The following is a 25,207-nucleotide window of genomic DNA, read 5'->3' on the forward strand; positions in this document are numbered from 1 at the left end:
TACCATCTCCATCAGGCAAATAAGGGGTCAAGCTTGAAAAAAAGTTAACAGCATCTTACCTGTTTTGCAACTTGTGAATTAAGATCTTTTATAATGCTTCCACTTGAATCTTAGCATAGATGAGGCTATGTTATGTCCTTAGCTACTTCTGTAAATGCTGCTGTGCAAGGCCAATATGATTCTTAAATTTGACTGAACATCAGACTCACCTAAGAAACTCATTAAAAACATAAATTCCCATTCTCATCCCCAGAGATACTGAATCAGGGTATCTAAGGTGAGGCCTAGTAATCAAGATTTTGAAGAAAGCACTGCGAGCTATTCAGATGTGCAGTCCAGCTTGGGGACCTAATAGTGGGAGGTGCCTCTAGTACTAGGTAAAGCAACACTGCTCTGCCTCCATTAGCATGAAAAGAACTTGAGAAGTTGCCTCATATCACAAGCAACTTTGTGTTTGAAAATTCTCTTAGTGGAGACCCCTGTGGAATTTGTTTTCCTCTGGAAGGTAGTATTCCTCAGGTTAAGTGCCTGAACTAAGTTCTCATGACAACCAGTGGAATGATCACCAAGAGAGGCTGCTGCAGATCTGCAGGGGGATGTGTCCTGGTGTCTTTAATGTCTTTATAAATACCTAATATCAGGTTAGGTTGTTGTAACAATCTGTTGAAGTTTTCTTTTTAAATTAAGGTAAAATTGCTATGTAACATCATGTGTTTCCGGTGTACAAGGTTGTAATTCAACATCTGTAGACAATACAAAGTGAATGCCTAAGGGTTTTATAGTTCTTCATATCTGGACTAACAGATCAAGCAGAAATAGAAAATAACTACATGAGGACAGAATTCTAGGAAAGTTTTATGGGGAGTTGGGGGATGAAATCAAGGCATGCTTGGACTTAGGAGCGGTCTCCATTTGCAAGATCCACTACAGTGGATAGAATCTTCAGTTTCAAAGACTTCCAAGAAGAATATGATACAATCTTCTTTGGAACCTCCTTTTGGTCAATTATAATCAGTAAGAACCTAGAAGTGCCTAACATCATGAGGCGTGATGGAGGGCGCAATGAGAAGGTACACATTCTCCCCAAGAAGCACTTGTAATCAGGCCATCTGGTCTTGTTTATAACTTCAGGCATTCGCTACAGTCTTTCAGTTCAACAACAGCCCATCTGTAATTCTGCCTTGAAGACCTAGGTCAATATTATTTCTTCCAAAGAATTTTCCAGATTTTATCTCACCTCCCAGTAAAAGTCAATTTATTTCTAGTCTTCACAGCATGTATCACGCTACCTAGAATCAGATGATTCATTTATTTCTACTCTCCAGATTTGAGGTTTTCTTTAGGGAAAAGGACATGTCTCACTCAGTATCTACATATTGAAGAGGCCTGGCTAAGAAAGATGATACTATCTTAGATTAATTCAGTCATTTATCCATCCAAGGTGTTCTGTCCCTGACCAAAGGACAAAGACTGGGAAAAATGTGAACTGTGAAAAGTCTTATTAATATTCTGCCCGCACATCTTTCTCCAAAGCCTTCTTGAACCAATTCACGTTTGGAGCCGGGGGAATCTCTCAGAGGTAGCAGGAAAGCTAAGATAATTTCCTCTTGCTCAATATTCACTGGAGATGAAGAAAATCTACTCTCTGACTTAAGTAATAATCTTGTGCAAGCAGGAAAACTTTAATTTTAGAAGTATTATTTAAATGTAAGTTATTTAATTAAAAAGAGGGGAGTTTTTACAGGGAGTAGCTATTCTAATGAGATGGGAGAACGTGTTTTCTTTACTGCAGTTTATAAATGGTTCACTGATAGATTTTTTAAACAGCATATTTGTTACCAAGAGAGATGGCAACTGGCTACTACTTCTGGGCAAGTTGGCGTGACAGGAAAGAGATTTGCCTTCTCACCTGAAACAACCAAAAAATGGCTTAACTATCTATAAAACAATTATTTCAAGATACTAGATAATAAGCAATGAAGGACAGTGATCCCCAATAGATGAGAAATAGTTGTGAGTCCTATGATCACCAACGTTAATTCATGGAAAAGAGCGGGGAACCAGTAGAATCCAGTATGTTCCATAACTTGAAAAGACAGAGTGGAGAGTCTGGAGAGACCAAGGTGGCTAGAGTGGAAATGACAGAATACCAGAGAAGAGAGAACTCTGGAGATCTGCAGAGGGTGCCCCTCAAGTATTCAAATGAGTATTGATCAGTGCATGCATGTGAGGACACTATCTGTGGCTGGGGAAGAACTGTCCAAAAAGGATCAGTGAAAATAGTGCCCAGTGCTCACACAGAACCAGAACTAGTACTGTTCCTACAAAGCAGAGTAAAATCCTCATGATTCAGGGGGAACTGAGTACTCAGTAGTTTATGCCTTGGTACTAGGGAATCATTAATTCTAAAGTAACCACTGGTCTGGTACTGCCTAATCTTAATAGCAACTCACCAAAGGATCAAACTGCTTCAAGGCAATATAATCACACTCCAAAACAAAGCTCAAAAATATGTTTGGTCCCTAGCTGGTTTGGTTCAGTGGATAGAGCATTGGCCTGCAGACTGAAGGGACCCAGGTTCAGTTCCGGTCAAGGGCACATACCTGGGTTGCAGACTCGATCCCCAATGTGGAGCATGCAAGAGGCAGCCGATCAATGATTCTCTCCCATCATTGATATGTCTCTCTCTCTCCCTCTCCCTTCCTCTCTGAAATAAAAAAATATATATATTTAAAAACATGTTTGGGAATGCAAAAATATCTAGCATCCAACAAGATTAAATCACAATGTCTAGCATCCAATCCAAATTTACAGGCATACAAAGCAACAGGAAAATATATGATCCATAATGAGGAGAGAAATCAATCAATGGATATTGATCCAAGACTGACACACATGGTACAACTAAAAAATAATAAAAAACTAGACATTGCAGAAGAAGGGCTAAAGGAAGTTGAAGACAGAGTAGTAGAAACTATCCAAATTGAAACATAAAAAAGAATCTAAAACATAAAAAGAACTCAGTGAGCCATGAGCAAGCTTTAAGCAGCTTAATATAAGTAAAATTGGAATTTCTAGCTGGTACATAGGGGGAACAGAATAAATATTTGAACAATAATGACTTAAATAACTCAAATTGATGACAACTATAAGCCCACAAATCTAAGAAATCCAAGCACAAGAATAGGAATAAAAGTATACCAAATCACATATAATCAAATTGCTCAAGACCAGCAATAAAGAGACCATTTTAAAGATGACTGAGAAAAAAAGGATGCATTGTATACAAAGGAACAAAGAGCAATGATTACATACCACTTCAATTTACTGTCTTCAACAACCTTTAAAGGGAGGAGCTCATTGCAAATAAGAAAACAGAGGCTATGATGGTTCACAAGGTGAGTTTGACATAATTTTCTTTCCCTAAAGCCATTTGCTTTCCCTTTTTTTTTTTTCCTGATGGTGGAATCCCAGTTGTCTAGGTCTTTGATAACAAGCCATTGATCTGTGCAACTGAATTCAGCCCTTAGTCTTGACCTACCTGCAGCCAATGAGGTTCAAAGAGGAGTTTTTGCAGAGAGGATGTCCTGGGAAAGATTTACTTCTAATGACAGGAAGGTGTAAAGGAAGAACCTATCTGCTCCCTGCACTCGCCTTGCCTCCTTCCTCCTCCAATTACATTTTTTATATGCTTGGAGTTGCTATAGCCCTCTTGTAGCCATGAGGAAAAACACAGGAAAAAGTCAAGTGCAAAGCCATAGCTCTGACACTGGAAAGCCTCTGAACCAATTGGGAACTGCCCACCTGTGAACTTCTCGTCACATGAGGGAAACCAACTTCCTATCTGCTGAGGCCACCACTAGCAGCGTAATTCTACCTTTGACTAACTGCACTCCTAGCTGATAGAATCGTAAGGTTAGAAAAGGCAAATCAGAGATTTGAACCTTTGCCTCTAGGACCCCGGTCTGAAGCTCTTTCCTCTATACCCCATAAACTCTTTGTTGCCACCTCCCTTTTTAAGGGGCTCTGGTATAAATAATGCAAAAGTATGAAATGTCACCAGCATGAGAGACTGAGGCCTGACTGCTTCAAAAATGGGAGGTAAAAGGGAGAGCATCCCCATAGAAGATATCTTCCAGAACTGTGAGAAATCGGAATCCTTCCGGCCCATCCAAGCCAATGTCTATGATTTACCTTCTTTCCCGCTGCACGTAAACACATACTTAATTTCTGCACGCAGCACTTCTATGTACAAAGCATATGGGCTATTGACTTCAGGAATAAAGGACTCAAAAGACAATAAAAAAACATAGAGGATTTATCCCATCTCCTGCTAACAGTCTTCATTGGTTGGGGGAATAGATAGGACCAGAGACCTGGGCAAAGGTTCTCCAGGCCAATTCTTCTTTGCTGGCCTTGGCCACTTTCAATAGCCTGCCCTAAAAGACCACACAGCACAGTAATACAGACTGAGGACTACAGCAAGGGAATTATTGTTTACCTGGTGATCCCATATCTCATTTGTTGGTGAACAGCCACTGACAGTTCATGGACCAGTTGGAGGGACACTGCTCTAGGCCCGTGGTCGGCAAACCGCGGCTCGCGAGCCACATGCGGCTCTTTGGCCCCTTGAGTGTGGCTCTTCCACAAAATACCACGTGCAGGCGCGCGCATACAGTGCGATTGAAACTTTGTGGCCCATGCACAGAAGTCGGTATTTTGTGGAAGAGCCAGTATTTTGTGGAAGAGCCAAACTCAAGGGGCCAAAGAGCCGCATGTGGCTTGCGAGCCGTGGTTTGCCGAGCCGCAGTTTGCCGACCACTGCTCTAGGCCAATCAAAGATGTGCAGGAATGGGGATCTGGGAATCTGTTGGGTGGATCTATTTTCATAAGCTGACATAATACAATCGGATATGTCACTTTCTGGCATAAAAACTTTCAGTGGCTTCCCACTGCCAAAAGGACCAGGTCCAAAGTCTTTGGCATGGCAAACAGGCCCCTGTGAAATCGGATAATAGCCTAAATAGCCTACTTTGTTATCTCAGATGCATGCAACAGAGTCCCATTCCCTGGCCACGCATCCTGTGATGTTTATACTGCCATCTCTTTTCATATGTTGCCCCTTAGGCCAAGAATGTCTTCCTCCCCTCCTGGCCCAGAGCCTTCTTGCCAATAGAACAATTTAGGGTTTGTATCTTAAATACCAGCTCAAATGTCTCAACTCTGTGAACCCTACTCTGATTTCCCAAAGTAGGCTGGTGGCTTCCTCTTCAGGGTTGCCAGTACTTATCTCTATTCCTGCATTTATCACATTGACGCAAGTCTGAAAACTGCCTCAAGTCACAGCCCATGTGTCTTTTTTATCTGGATTCCTTTAGTATCTAGTACAGCATCTAGCACTTAGTAGCTGTTTAATAAATGTGTGCTGAATGAATGAATGAGTGAAAGAACACTCACCCACATTGTTGTAACTCCAAAGCATATGGAAAAGATTCTTAGGAAGGCTTGAATACAGACTAAGCCAATTTAGAATCTTGAAACAATTTATGCAAATCTAGTTTAATATAGAATTAGTCTGAACTCAATGTTCTGATTTCTCCCTGGCAGGTTCCTCTCAACAGTGCTCTCTCTGCGTTATATAGGACATAAATGGAGGATGATTTCATAGAATAAATAAACTCTTATGTTTCTGGGTCCAGTTTAATCAAAAGATTGCAAACAGAACTGTCTATAATTGCTCATGTGAACATTAAGGACCATCATGTAAGTGTTATACATTAAAGGGGAAGATAAGAAATGATACATTCAAAGAGAGTTAATGACATTGAGGGCATTCCTGTTTCAGGAAGAGATAGTGTTGTCTCTTAAAGTGAACGCTGGGCCTGGTTTTGAGGGGCTCTAGGCAGAGTATACCAAAGGAAGCTTTTCTACTATAGAAAACGTGCAAGTAAGTTGTAGCTCTGAGCTCTCCATTGAAAAGAAATTGTCTGAGATAAGAATGTCCCTGTATCTCTAGTTTTACTTCCTGAAGCCAGTGCTCCTAACCTCAGAACCAGGCCCCCTGTAAAGCTGAGTGTCTTCTGTATTCATCCACAGGGCTAAGCAGATTCATTCATAAAGGCTTTTCCTGGTGTGCACCTTGTTCAACAATCATTGAGTGGCCACCTAGTATAGCCAGACTGTGTGCATACAAAGATGTATAAGACTTGTCTCCTCGCTGTTCTCATATCAGTGAGAAACATATATGAATGAAGTTCCATGATGCAACATGCTCTATGCTGTAATGCTGATTTATATGAAGTATTAAGAGACCACAAATTTTGTGAGCAATTACCGTGCTTGGAGGAAGTCAGGGAGCAGGTGAAGCTGGCATTGCTTCTTAAGAATTAGCAGGCATTCACAGAGAAAATGACATCGGCATTTTACACAACAACACACTAAAAATATTTGTGAAATGAGTCAAGATCTATCTATCTATCATCTATCTAGTCTGCCTACTTACCTGTCTTATCTAGAAATGTTCACAGTACATGAAAATATTCCTTTAAAAATAAGCATACTTTTTTTCAAATACTGAGGTATGAAAGTTACCTCTTGATTATTTCTTATGTGGTTGTTCGGTTCTTAACTTATCTAAGCCTTCTCCTCTCCTCTGTGGTTCAGGATTTTATTTCCTAGTCCATCACCCCTCTTACTCCAGAGTGGGAAGGGAAAGGCCCTGAAGTTCAAATCAGTTCTTTTTGCTACTTGTTCTATCTGCTGATTTTAGTACAACCCATTTTCTGTTCTCTCTGCAGCTAATAAACCAGGATTGAGCACCTAAAGATGATTTCTTGGACTAATATCATTTTAACACTTTAGGATTCTGACCATGACCTTGTTTAGTCAAGTTATATTCATTTACTTTGTTCAATGTCCACCCTAAGTCAATTTGCCTATTCTGCTTCCTTTTTTTTCCTTAAGTGGAAGATTAATTAAAGGATAGAATTTCTTACCACCCAAAGAAGAACTAAAGCACAAAGAACAAGACACAAAAACTAGGATTTCAGAGGTTAGGGCCCTCTATTCACCAATAGATCACATTCATTTTAAACACATGTCGGACCCAAACGGTGAAAACCACGAAAGTGCATATTAGAAAAATTTCAGTGGATCCACTGTGGCACAGTAATGACCACGTAGAGTGAGATCCTAGGTCTGTCATAGGCAGAATGTGACAGAAACCTGGTTCAGATGTTCTTTAAACGTCAGTTTTTGCCAGTGGTGGGAAGGAATAAAAACAAAATAAAAGACAAGTACTGCAGAGCTGCTAATTAAAACAATTCAGAGAACATAAATGCTAGAGTAATTTTGGACCCACCAAATCAGGCTGGTTTCCATGCAAATGCAGCATTCCGATTTCTTCCTTCATTGGGAAGATATAATTAGCTCAGCTGCAACAGGGTGGAAGCCTTGAGGCAGCCGTTTTCATGATGGAAGAACAGCTGCCACCTGCCCCTGCTGCCCCAGATTGCACAGGGCTGTGGCCACCCCACAACGCTGCTCATGAGCCACTATGAGCAGAAGGCTTGGGTTGCCAATGGGACTGGTTCTTGCTTAAAGACAAGGGGCATGTTACTCCTCAATAAATTTGACTCCAGGCCTAATCACCATCCTTCTATATAAGATACCCTTGGCTAACACGAAAATCCTCCCCCATTACTATGGCGGAAAAGGTATTTAACATAGCTAAGGACCAGCCACATCAGCTACAGCAGCTTGTCACCTTGGAGGGTGAAGACCAGAGGAGAATAAGAAGAAAAGGTGTCTGCAAATGAGAAACCGAACTGTAAGGAAAAAACATTTCCCAGTTGCTATAACAGAGAAGATGAAGAGGCACCCTGGTGGGGAGGGGGTGAATGCCAAGCTTATAGATGATGCAACAGGTAAATAACTAATGTGAAAGCGAAAAGTGTTCTGGCAAATATCTGCTGTGAGATGTTCTGGAGTTCACCTGCAAACACAGAGCAACAGCCTCTGCTTGTCTATCTGACAAACTCAATGGCAGGACTCCACTGATATGCTTTTGGTGTTTGTTTGTTTGTTTTTTGTTTAATTTTTTTGTTGATTTCAGAGAGGAAGGGAGAGAAAGATAGAAATATCAATGATGAGAGAGAATCATCGATCGGCTGCCTCCTGCACACCCCCTCCTGGGGATCAGCCCACAACCTGGTCATGAACCCTGACCAGGAATCAAACCCTGACCTCCTGGTTCATAAGTCAATGCTCAACCACTGAGCCATGCCAGCTGGGCTGCTTTTGATGTTTTAATAAGCAAAATATATATATATATATTCTGCAAAGGAGTTCCATGATGATAAATACTTTCATGGAACCAAAAGGCAAACCATCATTTTGAAATTTTAGAGGTTACTTTTTTTTGTTTTCCTAGGCTACTATCACATTGCCAGATCTTACATCCCTCACCCACTTTTCCCACCTTAACTGAGCTAACATAAGGCTGGTTCTTTTCCTTCTCCTCAGCGGGAACAACAAACAACCAAGTGAACATTATTTCAAACCCTGCAGCTGCAACTGGTGGTGGGCAGGAGGACTGAATAAAGTGGCGCCAGAAGCACGTTTCTTAATGACTGGGAGAGTTCCAAGAACATTTAACGGATAAAGGAACTGGGAATTGTTCTTTTCTCCAATCAATTCAGAAGGAAGGACTTCAGGAATATGTCATCTAAGTGGAGGGTTTTCTTTTTAACGAATGATAAAATATGGTATGTGACAAGTGACAGTGCTTTTATAATATACAAATGACCAAGACTAACTCCTTGTATCCATTGTCGCTATTTGGCTGGTATTTTCCTTTTTCAGGTTTTTAAAAATTGGGATATAATTTATATACCATAATATTTACCTTTTAGATGTACACATTCAATGGTTTTTAGTGTATTTTCAAATACACTAAATGACCACTATACAATTCTAGAAAAATTTTATCGTCCTATAAAGGAGGTCCATATCCACTAGCTGTCACTCCTCATTCTTCATTGCCCTAACCCCTGGCAACTATTAGTCTACCTTCTGTCCCTATAGATTTGCCTATTCTGGACATTTTATATAAATTGAAATCATATAATATGTGATCTTTTGTGCCTGGTTTCTTTTACTTTCCATAGTAATTTCAAGGTTCATCCATGTTGTAGCATGAATCAGTACTTCATTCCTTTTAATTAATAAATAATATTTCACTGTACAAACTATGAATTTTTGTTTTTCTATTTATCAATCGATGGGCACTTAAATTATTTTCACTTTATAGCTATTATGAATAATGTTGTTATTTCCACTGTGTACAAGTTTTTGTGTGAACATATGATTTCAATTGTCTTGGGTGTATACCTAGGAATGGAATTGCTGGGTTATATGGTGACTCTATGTTGAACATTTTGAAGAACTGCCAAACTGTTTTTCCAAAGCAGTTGCACCATTTTACATTCCCACCAGCAGTTTATAAGGGTTCCAATTTCTCCACATCCCCATTAACACTTGTTTTTGTCTGTCTTTTTATTACAGCCATCCCAGGGGGTATAAAGTGGTATCTCATTGTGGTTTTGATTTACATTTCCCGAATGACTAATGATATTGAGCATCGATTCATGTGCTTATTGGCCATTTGTGTATTTTCTTTGGAGACATCTCTGCTTCAATCCTTTGCCAATTTTTTAATTGGGTAGATAATCGATTTGGATAATGATATAGTTGAAAACATTTATTGGGCACTTATTTTGTGCCAGACACTCTGAGACCTTGGTTAACTTCCTGCTAAAGAGAAAGCTGTTGCTTGGGCCATGTGTTTCTCCCTTAGATGCTCATCAAGCTCAGCAAAGCTTTCCCTTTGGGAAGCACCACTAACGGGAACAGGGAGAGGTCCCTACCCCCACCTACCACCAAAGAAGCAGAGCTAACAGAGGAGATGCATCCATTGGTAATAACACCCCCCACCCCCATTTAAGATATCTAGATCAAACTAGCCGTCCCTAAACTCAGGACAGGTGCTTTGAAGCTCCACTCTGAACACTTGAAGTTGAGACTATGCTCATGTTTTCTACAAATACACTCAAGATAATCATTTTTAATTTTGGTCTCCACTCCTTGCTATACAAAATGTGGACAATACCTATGGAGGTGACAAAGGAAAAAAATAACACACCACAGAAAATATCTACAGAAGAATATACACCAAGGCCATAAACTCATTGTCTTAGACTAGTGAATTTCAACCTTGTTCGTCTCATGGCACACATAAACTAATTACTAAAATTCTGTTGCACACCAAAAATATATATTATATTCTTTGCCAATCTGTCAAAAAAAAGGTGTAATTTTGATTCATCATATCACATGGATATTGTTGTATTGGCTGTTGTTAATTTTTATTTGACAATCTAAGGGAAAAGAGGTCAGTGCACCTGACTACAGAGTCAGGGATTGCATATTTGAAAAGTTCTTGGGGCACTCCACTATGCTGTGTCACGCAGGTTGAAAATCGCTGTCTTAGACGAATTGTAGCAAAGTTGGCTCAGCTAAAGTGCAGAGGCATTGAAGGTGAGTGAGGCCGCAGTAAGAACTACAGGAAACAAACTGAGAAGGCACCTCCTCACGAAGAAGTCATCAAGGGAAGAGTAAAGGCGAGGAGAGGCCTTTTCTTCACCAGCCCTACCTTATTATAAAGTTAGTCACATTATCCATTTTATCCTCTTAGGCCAGCGGTTCTCAACCTGTGGGTCTCGACCCCTTTGGGGGTCGAACGACCCTTTCACAGGGGTCGCCTAAATACATCCTGCATATCAGATATTTACATTACGATTCATAACAGTAGCAACATTACAGTTATGAAGTAGCAACGAAAATAATTTTATGGTTGGGGGTCACCACAACATGAGGAACTGTATTAAAGGGTCGCGGCATTAGGAAGGTTGAGAACCACTGTCTTAGGCTATATACACACAGCACATTTACTCCATTTCCTTCCTATTCTCTTCTTCTACCCTTGAAATTCCAGAAAAACAAGAAAACAGAATTGAGGCTTTGAGGTGGTAGAACACCACCTGAACCTTTGCTTTCAGTATCAGGACTTCGAGGTTCCCAGAAGTATCCCTTTTCTCTCAGACCCAGGTCCCAAGATCTCAGTTAGCAAATCTAACATGCCAAAGGGGCCAATTGCTGGTAATCGGTGGATTTGAATGATTGTCTATAACTCAACCCCTTAGAGCTTCTGGACTGGGTGGGGCTCTTCAGAAACCTGCAGGATGGTGCTTCTTGCATCTCAGAGCAACACCACCAGCTAATCCACTTTCAACCAAGACGGTTCCGTGGGGGAACTTCCAAGGTCTGGGGTACCATTATTTCCATGAACAAGTTCATCTTCTGTCAAACCTCAAACAAAGCCTTCAGACATAATTTCACAGAATCAAGTGCAAACCTCAAAATCCTTTAACCTCTTGCCCTTAGGAATTTCCCCAGGCCCTCAGGTTTCCGTGGTAAAATTCTCAGACTGAGGATTGCCCTCATGGAGAGACCACACACCTGAAAGGTGTGGAAAGAGCAGGAGAATGTTGTAGACCAAACTGTGCTCTCCTCAGTACCGCAGAATATGGCTGTACTTGGAGATGGGGCCTGAAGGAGGTGATTGAGTTAAAATGAGGCCCTAATCCAGTCTGACTGGTATTCACATAGAGGAAATTTAGCCACACGGAGACCCCAGGGGGTGCATGTACAGAGGAAAACCCGGGGAGGACACAGAGGAAAGGCGCTGTCTGAAAGTCAAGAGAAATAGAATATAAATCAACCCTGCAGTCACCTTAATCTTGGACATTGAGAAAATAAACTCCAGTTGTTAAAACCACGTAGTCCATGGTATTTTGTTATGGCAGCCCAAGCAAATAATATAACCAGGCCCCGGGGACCTGGGGGGTGCAGCCACTCACCCTATAGTAGTCAGTGCTGTACACGTCCCGGGACATGCCAAAGTCCCCGATTTTCACCAGGAGGTTCTCCCCGACCAGGCAGTTCCGGGTGGCCAGGTCTCGGTGCACGAAGTGCTGGGACGCCAGGTAGACCATGCCCGCTGCGATTTGCTGGGCAATGTGCAGCATCTGCGACTGCGTCAGCTCCGCCGGCGGGTTGCCTTCGGCCATCAGCACAGCGTCGGGTCCGTGCGCCCTGCGGAGGACACAGAAGGAGTTGCTGTTGGAATTCTTTGCCTGGAGGGGCCCTTTGCCCCCCCCCCCCCCCCCCCCCCCGCCCCCATCAGCTCCTGGTGCTAAAAGACGCCGCCTGACTTAGCACGCAGAGGAGGAAAAGATGCTTCACCCACGGTTATACTTCAAAAGCACCCAGGCTTCCATTCCCACAGAGTCCAGAATCCCGGGGCCACGTGGGCCTGAGTGGTACCCCTTACCCCCAACATACAAACAAGTTCATGTTTTAGGGGCTTCAGACGTAGTCCCCTGACTCTGAAAAGCAGTAGGTGGCTGAAGCAAAACAAACAAACAAGAACCCAACAACAAAATCACAATCAAGTGGGAGAGTTTGGCTCTTCTAGAGCAATGGATCATTGAGCCCACACCCTCCATCCCTCCCAGCCACATGCTGCAGCCCAGCACCCGCCACCCCCCCGCCCCCCAACACTCACACACACTCAGGGCAATCCCTCCAGAGTGCCCCACCAGGGCCAGAGCTGGCAACTCTGGTCTCCCCGATCCCCCCTGCTCTGCAGCTGGGCATGGTTTCCAAGCTGCCCTCATCTTAGTAAGCCCAAGTCATCAGAATCCCAGGGCATCCTCAGCCTGGACATTCATTCCCCATGAACAGTGCCACCTCCTGTGCCCACCCTTCCCCCTGATCTCCAGCTCAAAGCACACACTGGCCACCACATAGGCAACATTCTTTGAATCACAACACATTCATTCTTTTACTGAACAAGTTTTCTTCTTTATATTTTTTTTGGGGGGGCGGGGGAGGAAGAGTATGATTTTTTTATCTTCTCTTTCTCCTATCTTTTCCCAGGAATGATTTAAGGCAGCAATTTTCAACCTTTTTCATCTCATGGTGCACATAAACTAATTATTAAAATTCTGCAACGAACCGGAAAATACATATTTTTTGCCAATCTGACAAAAGAAATAGGTATAATTTTGACTCATTCATACCACATGGCTATTGTTGTGTTGGCTGTTGCTATTTTTTATTTGACAATGTAATGGAAGTCAGTGCCTTTGACTAAATAATCAGGTACGCATGTTTTAAAAATTCTTGCTGCCCACCAGTGTGCCTGCCATGATGGTTAAACATCGCTGATTTAAGGCATTGCAACACTGATAGGTGTTTCAGGGAGGGGAGGGTACCACTCTTAGGATATGCAATCAGTACCTGCAGTCCCCTTCTAACCCTGTGAATTGAGCCAACATTGGTGTCACTGCCCCTGGTGGCCTGAGGGGGCAAGGAATAAAGGCCTGGTCAAAGGGCTTCTTCCTCCCAATGTCAATGCCAATGACATCTCTTTCCAGACACGTTGAAGAACTTAAAATAAATAATAGAGGATTTAAAATGAATTTTAAAGTGGTGAATGGACCTGCAGGGTTCCAGAGCGGTATGAGGATTTGAAAATGAGAGAGCCAGGATTCTCCAACAACCCCCATCTGGTGTTGCCCCTCCCCTTACCCACTAGCTCCACCCCAGGTGGGATGAGCTTCTCAAGCACAGGCATTTACCCTGCTCCAGCAGGGCTCCAGCCCACAGGGATTCCGCCTTTCCTTGATTTCCAAAACATGCTGCCATCTGATCTTCCATTCTTGTATTCTCAGAGAACAAGCACTGGACAGGGAGGTGGGGAGTTTCCCAGTCTTTGGGGTGTCCAGCACCATGGTCTGGGGAAGGCTTTTAACTTTTCCAGTGTGCGATTTCCCCATTAGTCAGAACTACAAAACAATATGATGCCATGTGATCATTTAGGTCCCCTCTGTCATTACTAGTAAATATCTGACCCATTCCTGGGAGAAGCTTCCTGTTTTTGTACAAGAAAAGTCTTAGCACATTTATTTCACCTCCACTCAAACCACAGCCCCCGACCTCCTCTTGTCACACTGAGGAGCAATACAGGGGAAATGCCTCAGGGGTCTCTTCAGCTCAAAATCTCTCACTGGAGCAAACCGTCTTGCAGTGCAGTGGGCAAGGCTCTGGGTATCAGAACTGAACTTGAACCCTGTTCTAACACACTGGCTATGACCTCAGGTGAGCTACTGAGCCTCTCTGGACCTGCTTCTCACCTGGAAAGTGGAGATAGTGACTGCACCTTCCTATGCACACCCATGGGGGGAGCAATTGAAACTGCTTGTGTGGTGCTTTGTGGCCTTTCATCGAAAAGCCGAGAGACCTTTACCCTTCCCCTGTTATGTGTTTATTGTCACAAATTATTCCTATTTATGCCGTGAGCTCATTTCCAAGTTGCAGTAGCTATCGTCTCCTCTTTTACATGTTTTCACCTCCTTTAATCTTTACGTAAAGAGTAAAGGGGGTCAAATATATGATGACAGAAGAGGATTTGACTTGGGGTGGCAAGCACACCATACAATATACAGATGATGTATTCTCAAATTTTACACTTGAAACCTATATAATTTTATTGACCAATGCCACCCCAATACATTTAATAATTTTTTAAAAGCCACAGAGAAAGGCTCTGTAAGCAGGTTCCTCTTCAAAAAGAAATGGAGAGGTGACGTGACAACACAACTTGTCCTTTGGGCATTCCTTTTTGTGGTTGCCAGTGCCAGCATTCTTAGGGATTCCATAGCGCTGGCCCTTCCCACCTCACTAAAGGTTACTCAAGCCCAACCCTTCCCAGTACTAAGAGGCAAGGAAAAATATGAATGTTTCCACTCATCGTAGGAGTCAAAGCTCTTATGTGACCTCCATACCAGGAGAAGGACCTAGGGGAGCACATAGACTATGAGAAATCCTGAAATACCCAGAAAAGCTAGGCCAGGATGAAATCTTCATAGATGTAGTGCAAAGAGTGAAATAAGTTGTTGCTTTGCCACAGCCGAGATTCCGCTAAGAATCTGTCCATTGCAAAGACTTGGGAGAAAAGGAAAAATGTGAGGCGAGTGCAAAAGGCTACCTCTGTGCAAAACCCCAGCCTCCAACCTCACATTCAGAAGGCAGAGGCGCCATAAAACTGGCCGCCCGCCAAAGCCTTCGGCACGCTACACTACCATGTGCCGGGTAGGGCAGGTGCCTGCTTGCTTCTAGGGATTGGAACAAGGCTCCTCCTAGTGAGAAAATCCTGTGGATGCTTTCCTTGAGCAGAAAGTCCTGCTGTGAATAGAGGGCAGGTGAGTCTTCTAAACAAGTTCTTAAGAAGAGTATAAATAAAGTTAGCACAACAGCCCTCTGTTTCATTCCCCAGGTTATCCTGCAGCTCTTTGAAATAAAAACATAGCTCACCTCTTCCATGAGAACATGATTTAAGAGGGAAAAAGCACCATCAACACCTCCGCCCCATTGTGGAGAGTGGGGAGGTTCAGCAGGCTTCTCACCTTCCTTGGCTTGTACGCTCCCCATGTGGGTCACAGCCGGCACTTAGCCACGTTGTTCTGGCTGTGGAATTCCATAGCACACTGCTTTCTCCTGATCTTTTAGCACCACCTCAAGAGGAGGTATTGCAATGGTGAAAAACTGGGGGTTTTGCAGCCAGAGGCTGTGGGTTTGAATTCCAGCCCTGTCACCCACTAGCCAACCTAGCATAGGGCCTGACCATGTTTCTACTGAATGGGTGCCCTTTGGCTGAATGAAAAGGGTGGGAAGATAACTGTAGGCATCTGTCTTCATAGGGCAGTGCCAATGACACTTAGGAACACATTCATGGCAGCTTGAAGGCTGGGTTTCCTTCCAGAAAGAGAGGATAGACTGTTCACAGCACAGTATTGCACCTAAGAACCCGATCCTTGGCATGGAAAACCTCTCATTCCCAGAGTTCAGCAGGTTCTAAAATTGAGAGGAGGAGGTTTCCAATAGCTTCGTGCCCTGGGCAAGATGCCAAGGAAGAACCAGGTGCCTGCTCCTTCTGGGAGGCAGGAAGGAGAGGTAGGGAGAAGCCGATAGAGCCAAAAGTGAAAGAATACACACACACACACACACACACACAGGTGTGTGCTTACACGCACATGCACAGTCTGAACTCACAGAAGCATTTAATTACATCTAATGGGTACATGTGGATTTATTATGCTACAATTTATGGAAAGCACCATTTTTAATTAATCAAGTAGCCTAGAGCATGGGAACAAGGAAAAATATTTTTCCAATGTGCAGCTGGACCTCAGCAAAATTCAGCTCCATATTCACACTACGGTGTCGGGTGAATTTCCTGCCAAAATATAAGATGGCGCGGGCAATTATTTAGGTTTCCCGCACAAAATCAGGGATTTTTATGATACCTATTACCCCAATGGGTATGAAACGGTTCGCATACGCAGGTAGGTATCTTTGTGAACGGCAAACAAACAAATATTTGGTAATACGCAGTTACAATCGGCCCGAGTTTACACGTTTCCCGCACTCCACCGCAAATCTATATGAACCGAGTTAAGACAGCTCCCGCGGAGTACGCGCAATTCACGCGAGCCGACTTAACTCGTTTCCCGCACTCCAAGTGTTCATATTAGGTCCAACAAGACAAGGTGTGAAATCTACCATCATCTACTCTCCTATCACCTACAAGCAAACCTTTGCTGATATTGGATAACACATTTTTAGGGTGATTGTCTCTGAATACCATGAATTGGCTCCATATTCCTGATCTCCATCACCCACACATTCCATCACCCACACAATCAGAGGCAAATCAGAGAAAGATTTGTCCCAGCCAAAGAGAACTAAGTTCCACATGTATTCATGAGGCTAGAGATGGTGAAAGTGATCAGATGGCCACGTGATGACATTTCCAAACACAGCAGTACAAGCTCCCCCTTCCATTGCTCTCTCCACAATTGCCTTATTACTTAGACTATATGGTTTCTGAATCTTCTAGTGGCTGCATGAAGCTACTGGTACCGACTTCTGGTGGAAAGCCCCCCCAGCACCCACAGAATCCAGAGAACAGAGGTGTAGGTATTGCCATAACACGGAAGGCACAATAAACATCTCAGGAAAATGTGGCCGGGAATAAGGGTGTGGGGACAAGATTTATTAATCACCTCCCATCCCAATAGAGCTGACAGTAGTCCTTTTTGTTGATATAAACACATCCCTTTTACTAGTAAGGAAACTGAGGCCAGCAAGGGCAGGTGCAACTTGGTTGCCTGCCCCTAACATCCTTCCTATTTCTCCTAAGTGACACCCTCTACCAAGAAATCCCCGGCTGCACGTTTGCTAATCTTGCAAAGCTGAGGGGCAGCTCTCTTGGAAAGAAAACAGCACGTTGGAGCCAGACAGGACTTCAGGGGCTCCACCTCAGGCTGCCTGAACCCCGAAGGCCCACTCCTGCCTTGCCCTCCCCACCACACTGTACCTGAGGAACTTGTTGAGGTCCCCGTGCTTCATGTACTCGAAGACCATGATGAGCGGGTCGCCCTCCACGCAGACACCATAGAACTTGACAATGTGCTCGTGCTGGAGGTTGGTCAGCAGCTCGGCCTCTCGGTGGAAGTCCTTGCGTGCATTGTCGCTGGCATCCTTCAGCGTCTGGGGTGAGGGGCAGAGATGGGGGGAAACCAGCATATCTTAAACGGAGGGTGTCAAAGGGAAGGCTGCGTGGAGAAGGCGTTATTTCAGTGGGCCCTGAGCTTCCTGATGGGAAGGAAATTCAACTCATTTATTCCATGAAAGATTGGAAAATGGCCTAAATTCTGAGCAAATGTTTGTGTTAACTTAACCTTTTGAGGTAAAGCCCCTCAAGGGTCTGCAGAACTCGACAGTTGATGAAGCACCAGCACAGATGTTACCTCATTAAGTTATGGACACGAGCCTTTAGTCTTCATCCCTTTTAACCCTGGTCTGGGCTCAACTACAGACTTCACTCCCATTTCGGTGCCTGTTGCCCTTTGTAGGATGCTATGTGCACCTCACCTCTGCTCATGTAACCTTTTTAAAACGTAATTATGGAAATATGCAGTAGTGAGAAGAACATAGGAAGCTCTCATGGACCCACTTTGCAACTTTCACAGTGACCATTTTGCCGGTTTTATCACGGACACTCTAAAAAGCCTTCTCCCACTGCTGCCACACACACTGCTGGCTCAGGAAATGCCCCTGCCAGCAGGCCAGTCACACTGCCAAGACGAAGTTGCCCAGGATCATGCCAGCCAGGCTCTGGGGACTTTTGTTCTTGGCTCAGATTACTCAGACACTATGGTCTAATAGCAGGGCAAAGCTGGCATTTGTTGATGTCACACACATGTGCTGAGTTCTTGCTCTGTGCCAGTCACTGAGCCAGACCTGTGGTGGCATCAAGAAGACAGGGACCCAAATCCTGGCCTCAGGTGCTCATATGCAAATAGGGAGATAAGTCACATATGTAATTAAGTATAAGTCAAGCTTAAAATACAATGTCCTAAATGATCCAGCAACCCTGCATCTCTGTCCAGCTTGATCTCTTCTTGACATGCCTCTCTTGAAACTTATGCTTCCACCTTATGAAATACCTGTAGATGCCCTAGTGACACCGGGCCACACCTCCTTGTCCTTGCACACGTTCAACCCTCTGCCTGGAATGTTGATTCGGGCATGTCACTGGTATAGGAAGTTGCATAATGCCTCCCTGAAGGTGTCTACATCTTTTTTTAAAAATATATATTTTATTGAATTTTTACAGAGAGAAAGGAGAAGGATAGAGAGTTAGAAACATCGATGAGAGAGAAACATTGATTAGCTGCCTCCTGCACACCTCCAACCGGGGATGTGCCCGCAACCAAGGCACATGCCCTTGACCGGAATCGAACCTGGGACCCTTCAGTCCGCAGGCCAACGCTCTATCCACTGAGCCAAACCGGTTAGGGCAGGGTGTCTACATCTTCATCCCTGAACATGGGAATATGTCACTTTACATGGGGAGATTATACTAGATTATCAGAGTGGGCCAATGTCATCCCAAACAAGGGGACTTACAAGGGAGGGGCAGGAAGATCAAGAAGAGATGCTGTGCTGCTGGCTTTGAAGATGGAAGAAGAGGCTACAAGCCAAAAAATATGGGCAGCCTCTAAAGGCTGGAAGAGGCAAGGAAACAAATTCTATCCTACAACTTACAGAAGGATGCCGCCTTGTTGACATCTTGTCTTTAGCTTAGTAAAACTGGCTTTCAGTGTCTGACCACTAGAATGATGAGAGAAAATTTGTGTTGTTTTAAGCCCCTGAGTTTGTAATAATTTGTTACAGCAGCAATAGGAAACCAATACACCTGGTTAACAACTGGAAGTGCTCCAGGACTGGGCTCAGACCTCACCTTTCTGAGAAGTGTTCCCTGACCCTCTCATTGCTGTTACAACCCCTGTTATACCTGCTCCCAGGCTAGGTTGAATGACCCTAGCTGCCACACACACTGCTGGCTCAGGAAACGCCCCATACTTAATTTCTGTCATATCACTGGCCACAGTACATTCTAAGTGCATGTTTACTTGCTTATCTCTGGAATAGATGGTGAACTCGTTGGCCCAGGGATGGTGCCTTCCATGTCTGCATTGCCAGCACTGGGCATAGTGCCAGGCACATGGCAAGTATTCAGCAGACAAGACATTTCCTAGGCATGCTCTTAGGATTAATACCTGTGGGGGAAATTGGGCAGAGGGTGAAGCTGAGCTATGATATAGTCTCAACAAAGCTTATCTGGCCCCAAAGGATGACCCTTCAGAGTTTTCTTGAGTTGGGCCAATACTGCTGAGCCATTATAACTCATAATCAATCAGTTATAAGATGGGGGCCACTCTAGGAAGGGAGTGTGACCATGAGAGGATTTGCTGAGCCCTCACAGGAAACTGGCTATTGAGGACTGTCTGTTGCAGGTGGTTCATCATTGAGTCATCACAGGATGAGTTTGCAATATGCTATTTACCATGCCTGGGGCACCCATGAATAGGCAGGGTGTGCCTCACATCAGCCACATGGAAACACTAGGTTGTCAGGGATAGCAGCAAGATTACAAAGTCTTTTCTGCTATCATCTTCACAGAATTGAGCATTTTCACTAACTCCTTTGGCAGGATTTGAAGCTTTCTCCCCAATGGTGACCAGCCCAAGGCAAGAGAGCAGCAGGGCTCCTGATCCTGCCACCATTTCCCTCCTGAAAGCCCTTGAACCCTGCAATGTTTTCTAAGATAACAATGTTTTCTCAGACTACTCTGAGTCACTGAGAGAGCTTACTTGTAAGGCCTTGTGTCTTTAGCAGTGAGATAGAGAAGGTGACTGAACCCATTTAGATCATTATCACAGATCATGAACAAACTCTACATGTAATCTTTCTTCTCAAGTTTTAGCTATGTAGTGGTGATTCAAATGCTGAAGTGTGTGTGTGTGTGTGTGTGTGTGTGTGTGTGTGTGAGAGAGAGAGAGAGAGAGAGAGAGAGAGAGAGAGAGATGTAGCATGATAGAGGGGTAGACTGGGAGAGTAGACAGAATTTTCCTTGTGGGGGAGGCACCAAATTGACAGAGTTAACAAGCATCTAATACTTCCATTTCCCAAAAGCAAACTACTATGAGAAGAGTCATACTTCAATTTCAAAAGCTGTGCTTCAGTAACATTTTCAGATTTAAGAGAGAAGATTTCACTATTCATGGGGCAAATGCATCTCACAAACTTGGCCTCATCCCATGTGCCCATCCATTTTTGCATGCTGGATCCTTTCTCTAAATTATGATTCAATTCTATTTTAAGAGATTCAGAAAATATGGCGGCACCGAGTTGGGCAAAATCATCTTGTGAATTTGGCACTCTAAGGAAAGAATTTTTCTAAGGTGGAACCATAGCCAGACAGCAATCTGAAGTTGGAAAAATTCTGCTATCAGCCCTATTTATAAAAGTCATCTCTGTTTCAGTGCCATGCCTGATTGTCATTTTACTCAATTAAGGGAGCCTTGGCTGGTACTTGGAGTCCCTTGGAAATGGACAGGAGGTGGAAGCCTCCCTCCCTGATAATTCTCTCCACTTAAGTTTCATTTTGACAGGCATGTTTGCCTCATCATTGATCATTACTGTTTTCTTACTTCTAGTGTCTGCCTTGTAACTTCATTTCTTTCTATTCCTCGTGAATTTCCTGAAACTCCAAAGCTGCCATCCTTTCTGAAGACATTCTCAAGGGAGAGGTCTCATCCAGAGCTAAAGTGAGTTTACTGCCTGGAGTACACACTGATTCAGAGTTGGAAGAATGGAGTAGTATGAAATTAACTTCAACACAGAACTGAGAAGTTACTGAAGTAAAATAGAAGAAAGGAAGATTAACTTTCATCTGAAATGCTTCAGCCAAATAATAAAGCTAACAGGAAACTAGTAGGAGAGGCAAGAGAGCATATTTGAAATCATTGTGTTTCTGGATGTTGTAAGACATGAACAATGATTATGCATTTCAAAATGTAGGTGGTTTAGGAGACATAAGTTAAAACAGAGATGGTGTCCTTTTCTTTTTAATGATCTTACGTTCTTCTCTAACACTTTTTAGAGATCATAAGACGAGTTAAGGAGAAAGACTTTTTTTTAAAAGAGATTATTATGGTAAGACCTCACTAAGCCCATGCCAACCACCATGCCTAAAACATAGATGTCAATGAGTAAACTCCCAGATGAAGCAACCGAGATGCATGGGAATGTTAATATGCCTAACTTCGTCTGGGTCAGGGTCATTGGTTCAAGACCTAGTGCTTCTGATATCTTCTAGAGCTGAACTGTCCAAAATGCAAACCAACAGCCACATGTGGTTAGTGATAATTTGAAATATGGCTGTCCAAATTGACAAGTTCTGTGAGTTAAAATACACACTGGATTTTGAAAACTTGGTATCAATAAAATATCTCATTAATATTTTATATTAATGTGTTGAAGTAACAATATTTAGATATGTTGGGTTAAATAAAATATATTCATAAAATTAGTTTTACCTGTTTTCCAATTTTATTGTGCATACTAAAAACTTTTTAAATACATACAAATATGGCTTGCCTTTGTAGCTCACATTATATTTCTATTGGATAGCATCATTCTATAAAAGTCACCTCAGTAGGCTATTCATTGGTCAACCTGCTTCTTGGGAATGTTGAGAAACAATGCTAGACTGAAATAGAATTAAGGCAGATACCCTTCTTATAAGACTCTTAGAGGCAATAAAAACTAAGTATTTAGAGTGATAGCCACAATACTGTATGATTCTTTTAACTTTTGGGTCTCCTTTAAAGAAAGGTAGAGGAAGCTTCTAACAGATTCTTACAAAAGTGAACCTTGGAAGAGTATATTTTAATAAATTCAGAAATAGGGAGAGCTTGATAAAAATAAAATCTTCGAAACTAAAGAGAGTGCAATGAGTAACTCTCCCACATCCCTACAAATGTAAAAATGAACTAAATGATTGTAAAAAACAAATAAGAATGATCACAAACACTCAGACTGTGCTCACTGTGTATTAAAAACTAACACTCTGTGCACATCAACTCAGTCATATATAGCTGGCCTTTGCAAGGACTTTAATTACATACCAGTGACAGCCTGAAATACAAGGTTCATAGCCACGGTGTTGATTGCTGCTACATTTATTATCATAGCCATGCTGACTCTAATGGTTCAGAATCTAAGAGGTTGACCATCCAGTGAGAAACATGAAGCCAAGCTCTAATTCACATATTTTAAAATACTTTCAATAATTTGGGGGATAAAATGGTTTATGTGTGCATATTATATCAAGGTGCATGTTATAAATGCTTTGAACAGAATGGATCTACCTCATAGAGAAATATTGACTCAAAAGAGTGAATGGAAAGTTGGCCTCCAATGTACAAAATGGCAATAGATTTACAGGCTTCAAATATGCCAGCATACATTTGTCTGAGTCAATTTCACCAGCTACGCAGGAGCTGGTGGAGATGTAGACTGTGACTCGATTGCAAGTTAGGTTATCATGTTCAAGTCAATTAAAAAGCAGCACAACTACCGCAGTTCATATGTTCCAGAGATACAGAGGGGTGAAGTGAATCCTCCAGCTACATTTGGTGCCAGATGAGTCTTCCTTAGAGTGAAATGCACTGTTTTGGTTTTAGCATTAATGAAAAGATGGGGATAAATTGGAGATAAGCCAGAAAAGAAGGTCAACAAGACAAAAAACAGATCTCCCATCAAAGGTTAAAAGTTGAACTTACTGGGACTTAATGACTAAAGCCTACCTTATTCAAGTGCAGGACAGATTCTTACAAGGAAACATTGTTCTCCACCTTACAGTATATGTGAGCAGGCACGTGCATGCACACACACACCAGGAAGAATGCACTTATACCAAAGATCAACATGAATCAATTAAGCAATGTCTGGACCATAAAGATGATTAAGTCTTTTAACAGACCACTATTACAAGTTGTACAATTTCTGTTCCTAGAGACATGTAAAGATGGAATTGATAGTACTTTCTTCAACATTATGCCCTGTTAAGGTATACAAACTTTTTTTTAGGGAAACACTGACAAATGTTCTTTTAAATGCACTAATCTTGTTACCATTCATTTCCATTTTGCAGGAACAAGGATTTCACATGCTGATGTAAACAGAGAGGTTGAGAGGAAGCACAGGAATGGGAGGAATGGGTGAGGGCCTTCACATTAACTGGGATGTGAGTATGGATATGATGACTGTCACACAAAAAAGGGAAGACAAAAAGAAAATAGCCATCTGTCTTAGAAATGAACTTGCCTTGGTAGAGCACTTGAATTGATGAACACTTGATGCACTTTCCCATTTAAGAATAATTTCACTATTCCAGAATTGGAGAGAATGAGCTTTCCTTTTGAAGCCCTTATTCTGCCCATAAGCATATTCTGAGATAACTGGCTCTAGTTACTTCTTTCCCATAGGTGGCCTCATCTGTGCCATAGGAGGCCACCTTGGATGGTTAGACCACAGGTAGATGAGATGGCTTGGAATAAAGACTAAGTGGAACAACTGCACACATAGTATTTTCCTTCTTGAGGACTCTGCATGTGAGTAGTAGAGGCCGTGTGAGCAACAATTGGCATAGAAGCAGCAGTCATATGTTAGAGAACAGCAGAGGCAAGAGACAGCTGCACTACATTAGCAGGGAAGCCTAGAGGACGATCCCTGGTGGCTCTTACTGAGATAGTAAAGAAGAGACAGTCATGGGGCTATCTCAAATCCTGAGTGAACTTTTGGATCCCATCTATTGTAGTCACAATGAGGCCTAGCTGCCCTGCAGTTCCTATTTACTTTTGGCTATAGCAGGTCTAATATCCTTTTTGGAAACCAGTACCCCACATTCAGTCACATGTGTTGGGTAGCATTGACCCAATCTTCCATTTCCAGGAATATGCATGTGTATTGGGCCTGGATAACCAGAATATTCTATTGCCTTAGTCATAGGGCCAGGGGACACAACTCAAGGCAAGCCAGTAAGAGTCAGCCCGTGGACTTTAGCATACTTGTTGGGAAGGAAGAGCTCTCGTTGGGGTTGCTAGGATGGCAGGATCTAAGCAGAGACATTACTGCCAAGTGTTTGCTGTAGTTTCAGAAGAACCTGCCTGAGAATGCAGTCAATATAGAGGAAAGTAGAGCCAAGATAGATAGATAGGTAATTGATTCCCTGGATCTTGTAATGCTGGGAGCTAGGATACCAGTAACATGGTTTTCCAGTAGCATGAGAAATAAATTCCCTTTTCTGCTTTAGCCAGCTTGAGTTGGTTTCCTATGAGCATTATACTGCTCTTCTTACTAAAGCTGATTATGATGTTTTGTTGAAGCCAAAGCCCTCACTCCGGGATCCAGTTTTTCTTATTCCAACTTATTCCCTTGAATTACATTTTTACTTGGAGAACATAAAAAAGTATCTCTTACATGCAAATGAGCACCACTAACACCCTTCTTTATATTACTTGACAAGTGGTATTATGTTGAATTTTCTCTATTTGGTTTACCAGGGCACATGTAAAATTTAATAAATAAAAGTGTGGTGCACAATGGG

General features: G+C 42.7%; 1 protein-coding gene across 2 annotated transcripts in view; it reads right to left on the minus strand.

Moving 5' to 3' along the window:
• The window catches only part of NTRK2 (neurotrophic receptor tyrosine kinase 2), a 315,336-nt gene that overhangs the window by 50,287 nt on the left and 239,842 nt on the right, over positions 1-25,207 (minus strand). For both annotated transcript variants that reach the window (XM_070431418.1, XM_070431417.1), the window contains 2 exons: positions 17,564-17,736; positions 11,979-12,213 (listed from right to left, as the gene is read on the minus strand). In XM_070431418.1, the coding sequence (XP_070287519.1) occupies positions 11,979-12,213; positions 17,564-17,736 (408 nt within the window). The remainder of the gene's footprint in view (positions 1-11,978; positions 12,214-17,563; positions 17,737-25,207) is intronic.

This window comes from Myotis yumanensis, unplaced genomic scaffold (assembly GCF_028538775.1).
Source record: "Myotis yumanensis isolate MYYU_CA2020_CCGP unplaced genomic scaffold, mMyoYum1.0.hap1 SCAF_12, whole genome shotgun sequence".
In the NCBI taxonomy this organism is placed as follows: domain Eukaryota; kingdom Metazoa; phylum Chordata; class Mammalia; order Chiroptera; family Vespertilionidae; genus Myotis; species Myotis yumanensis.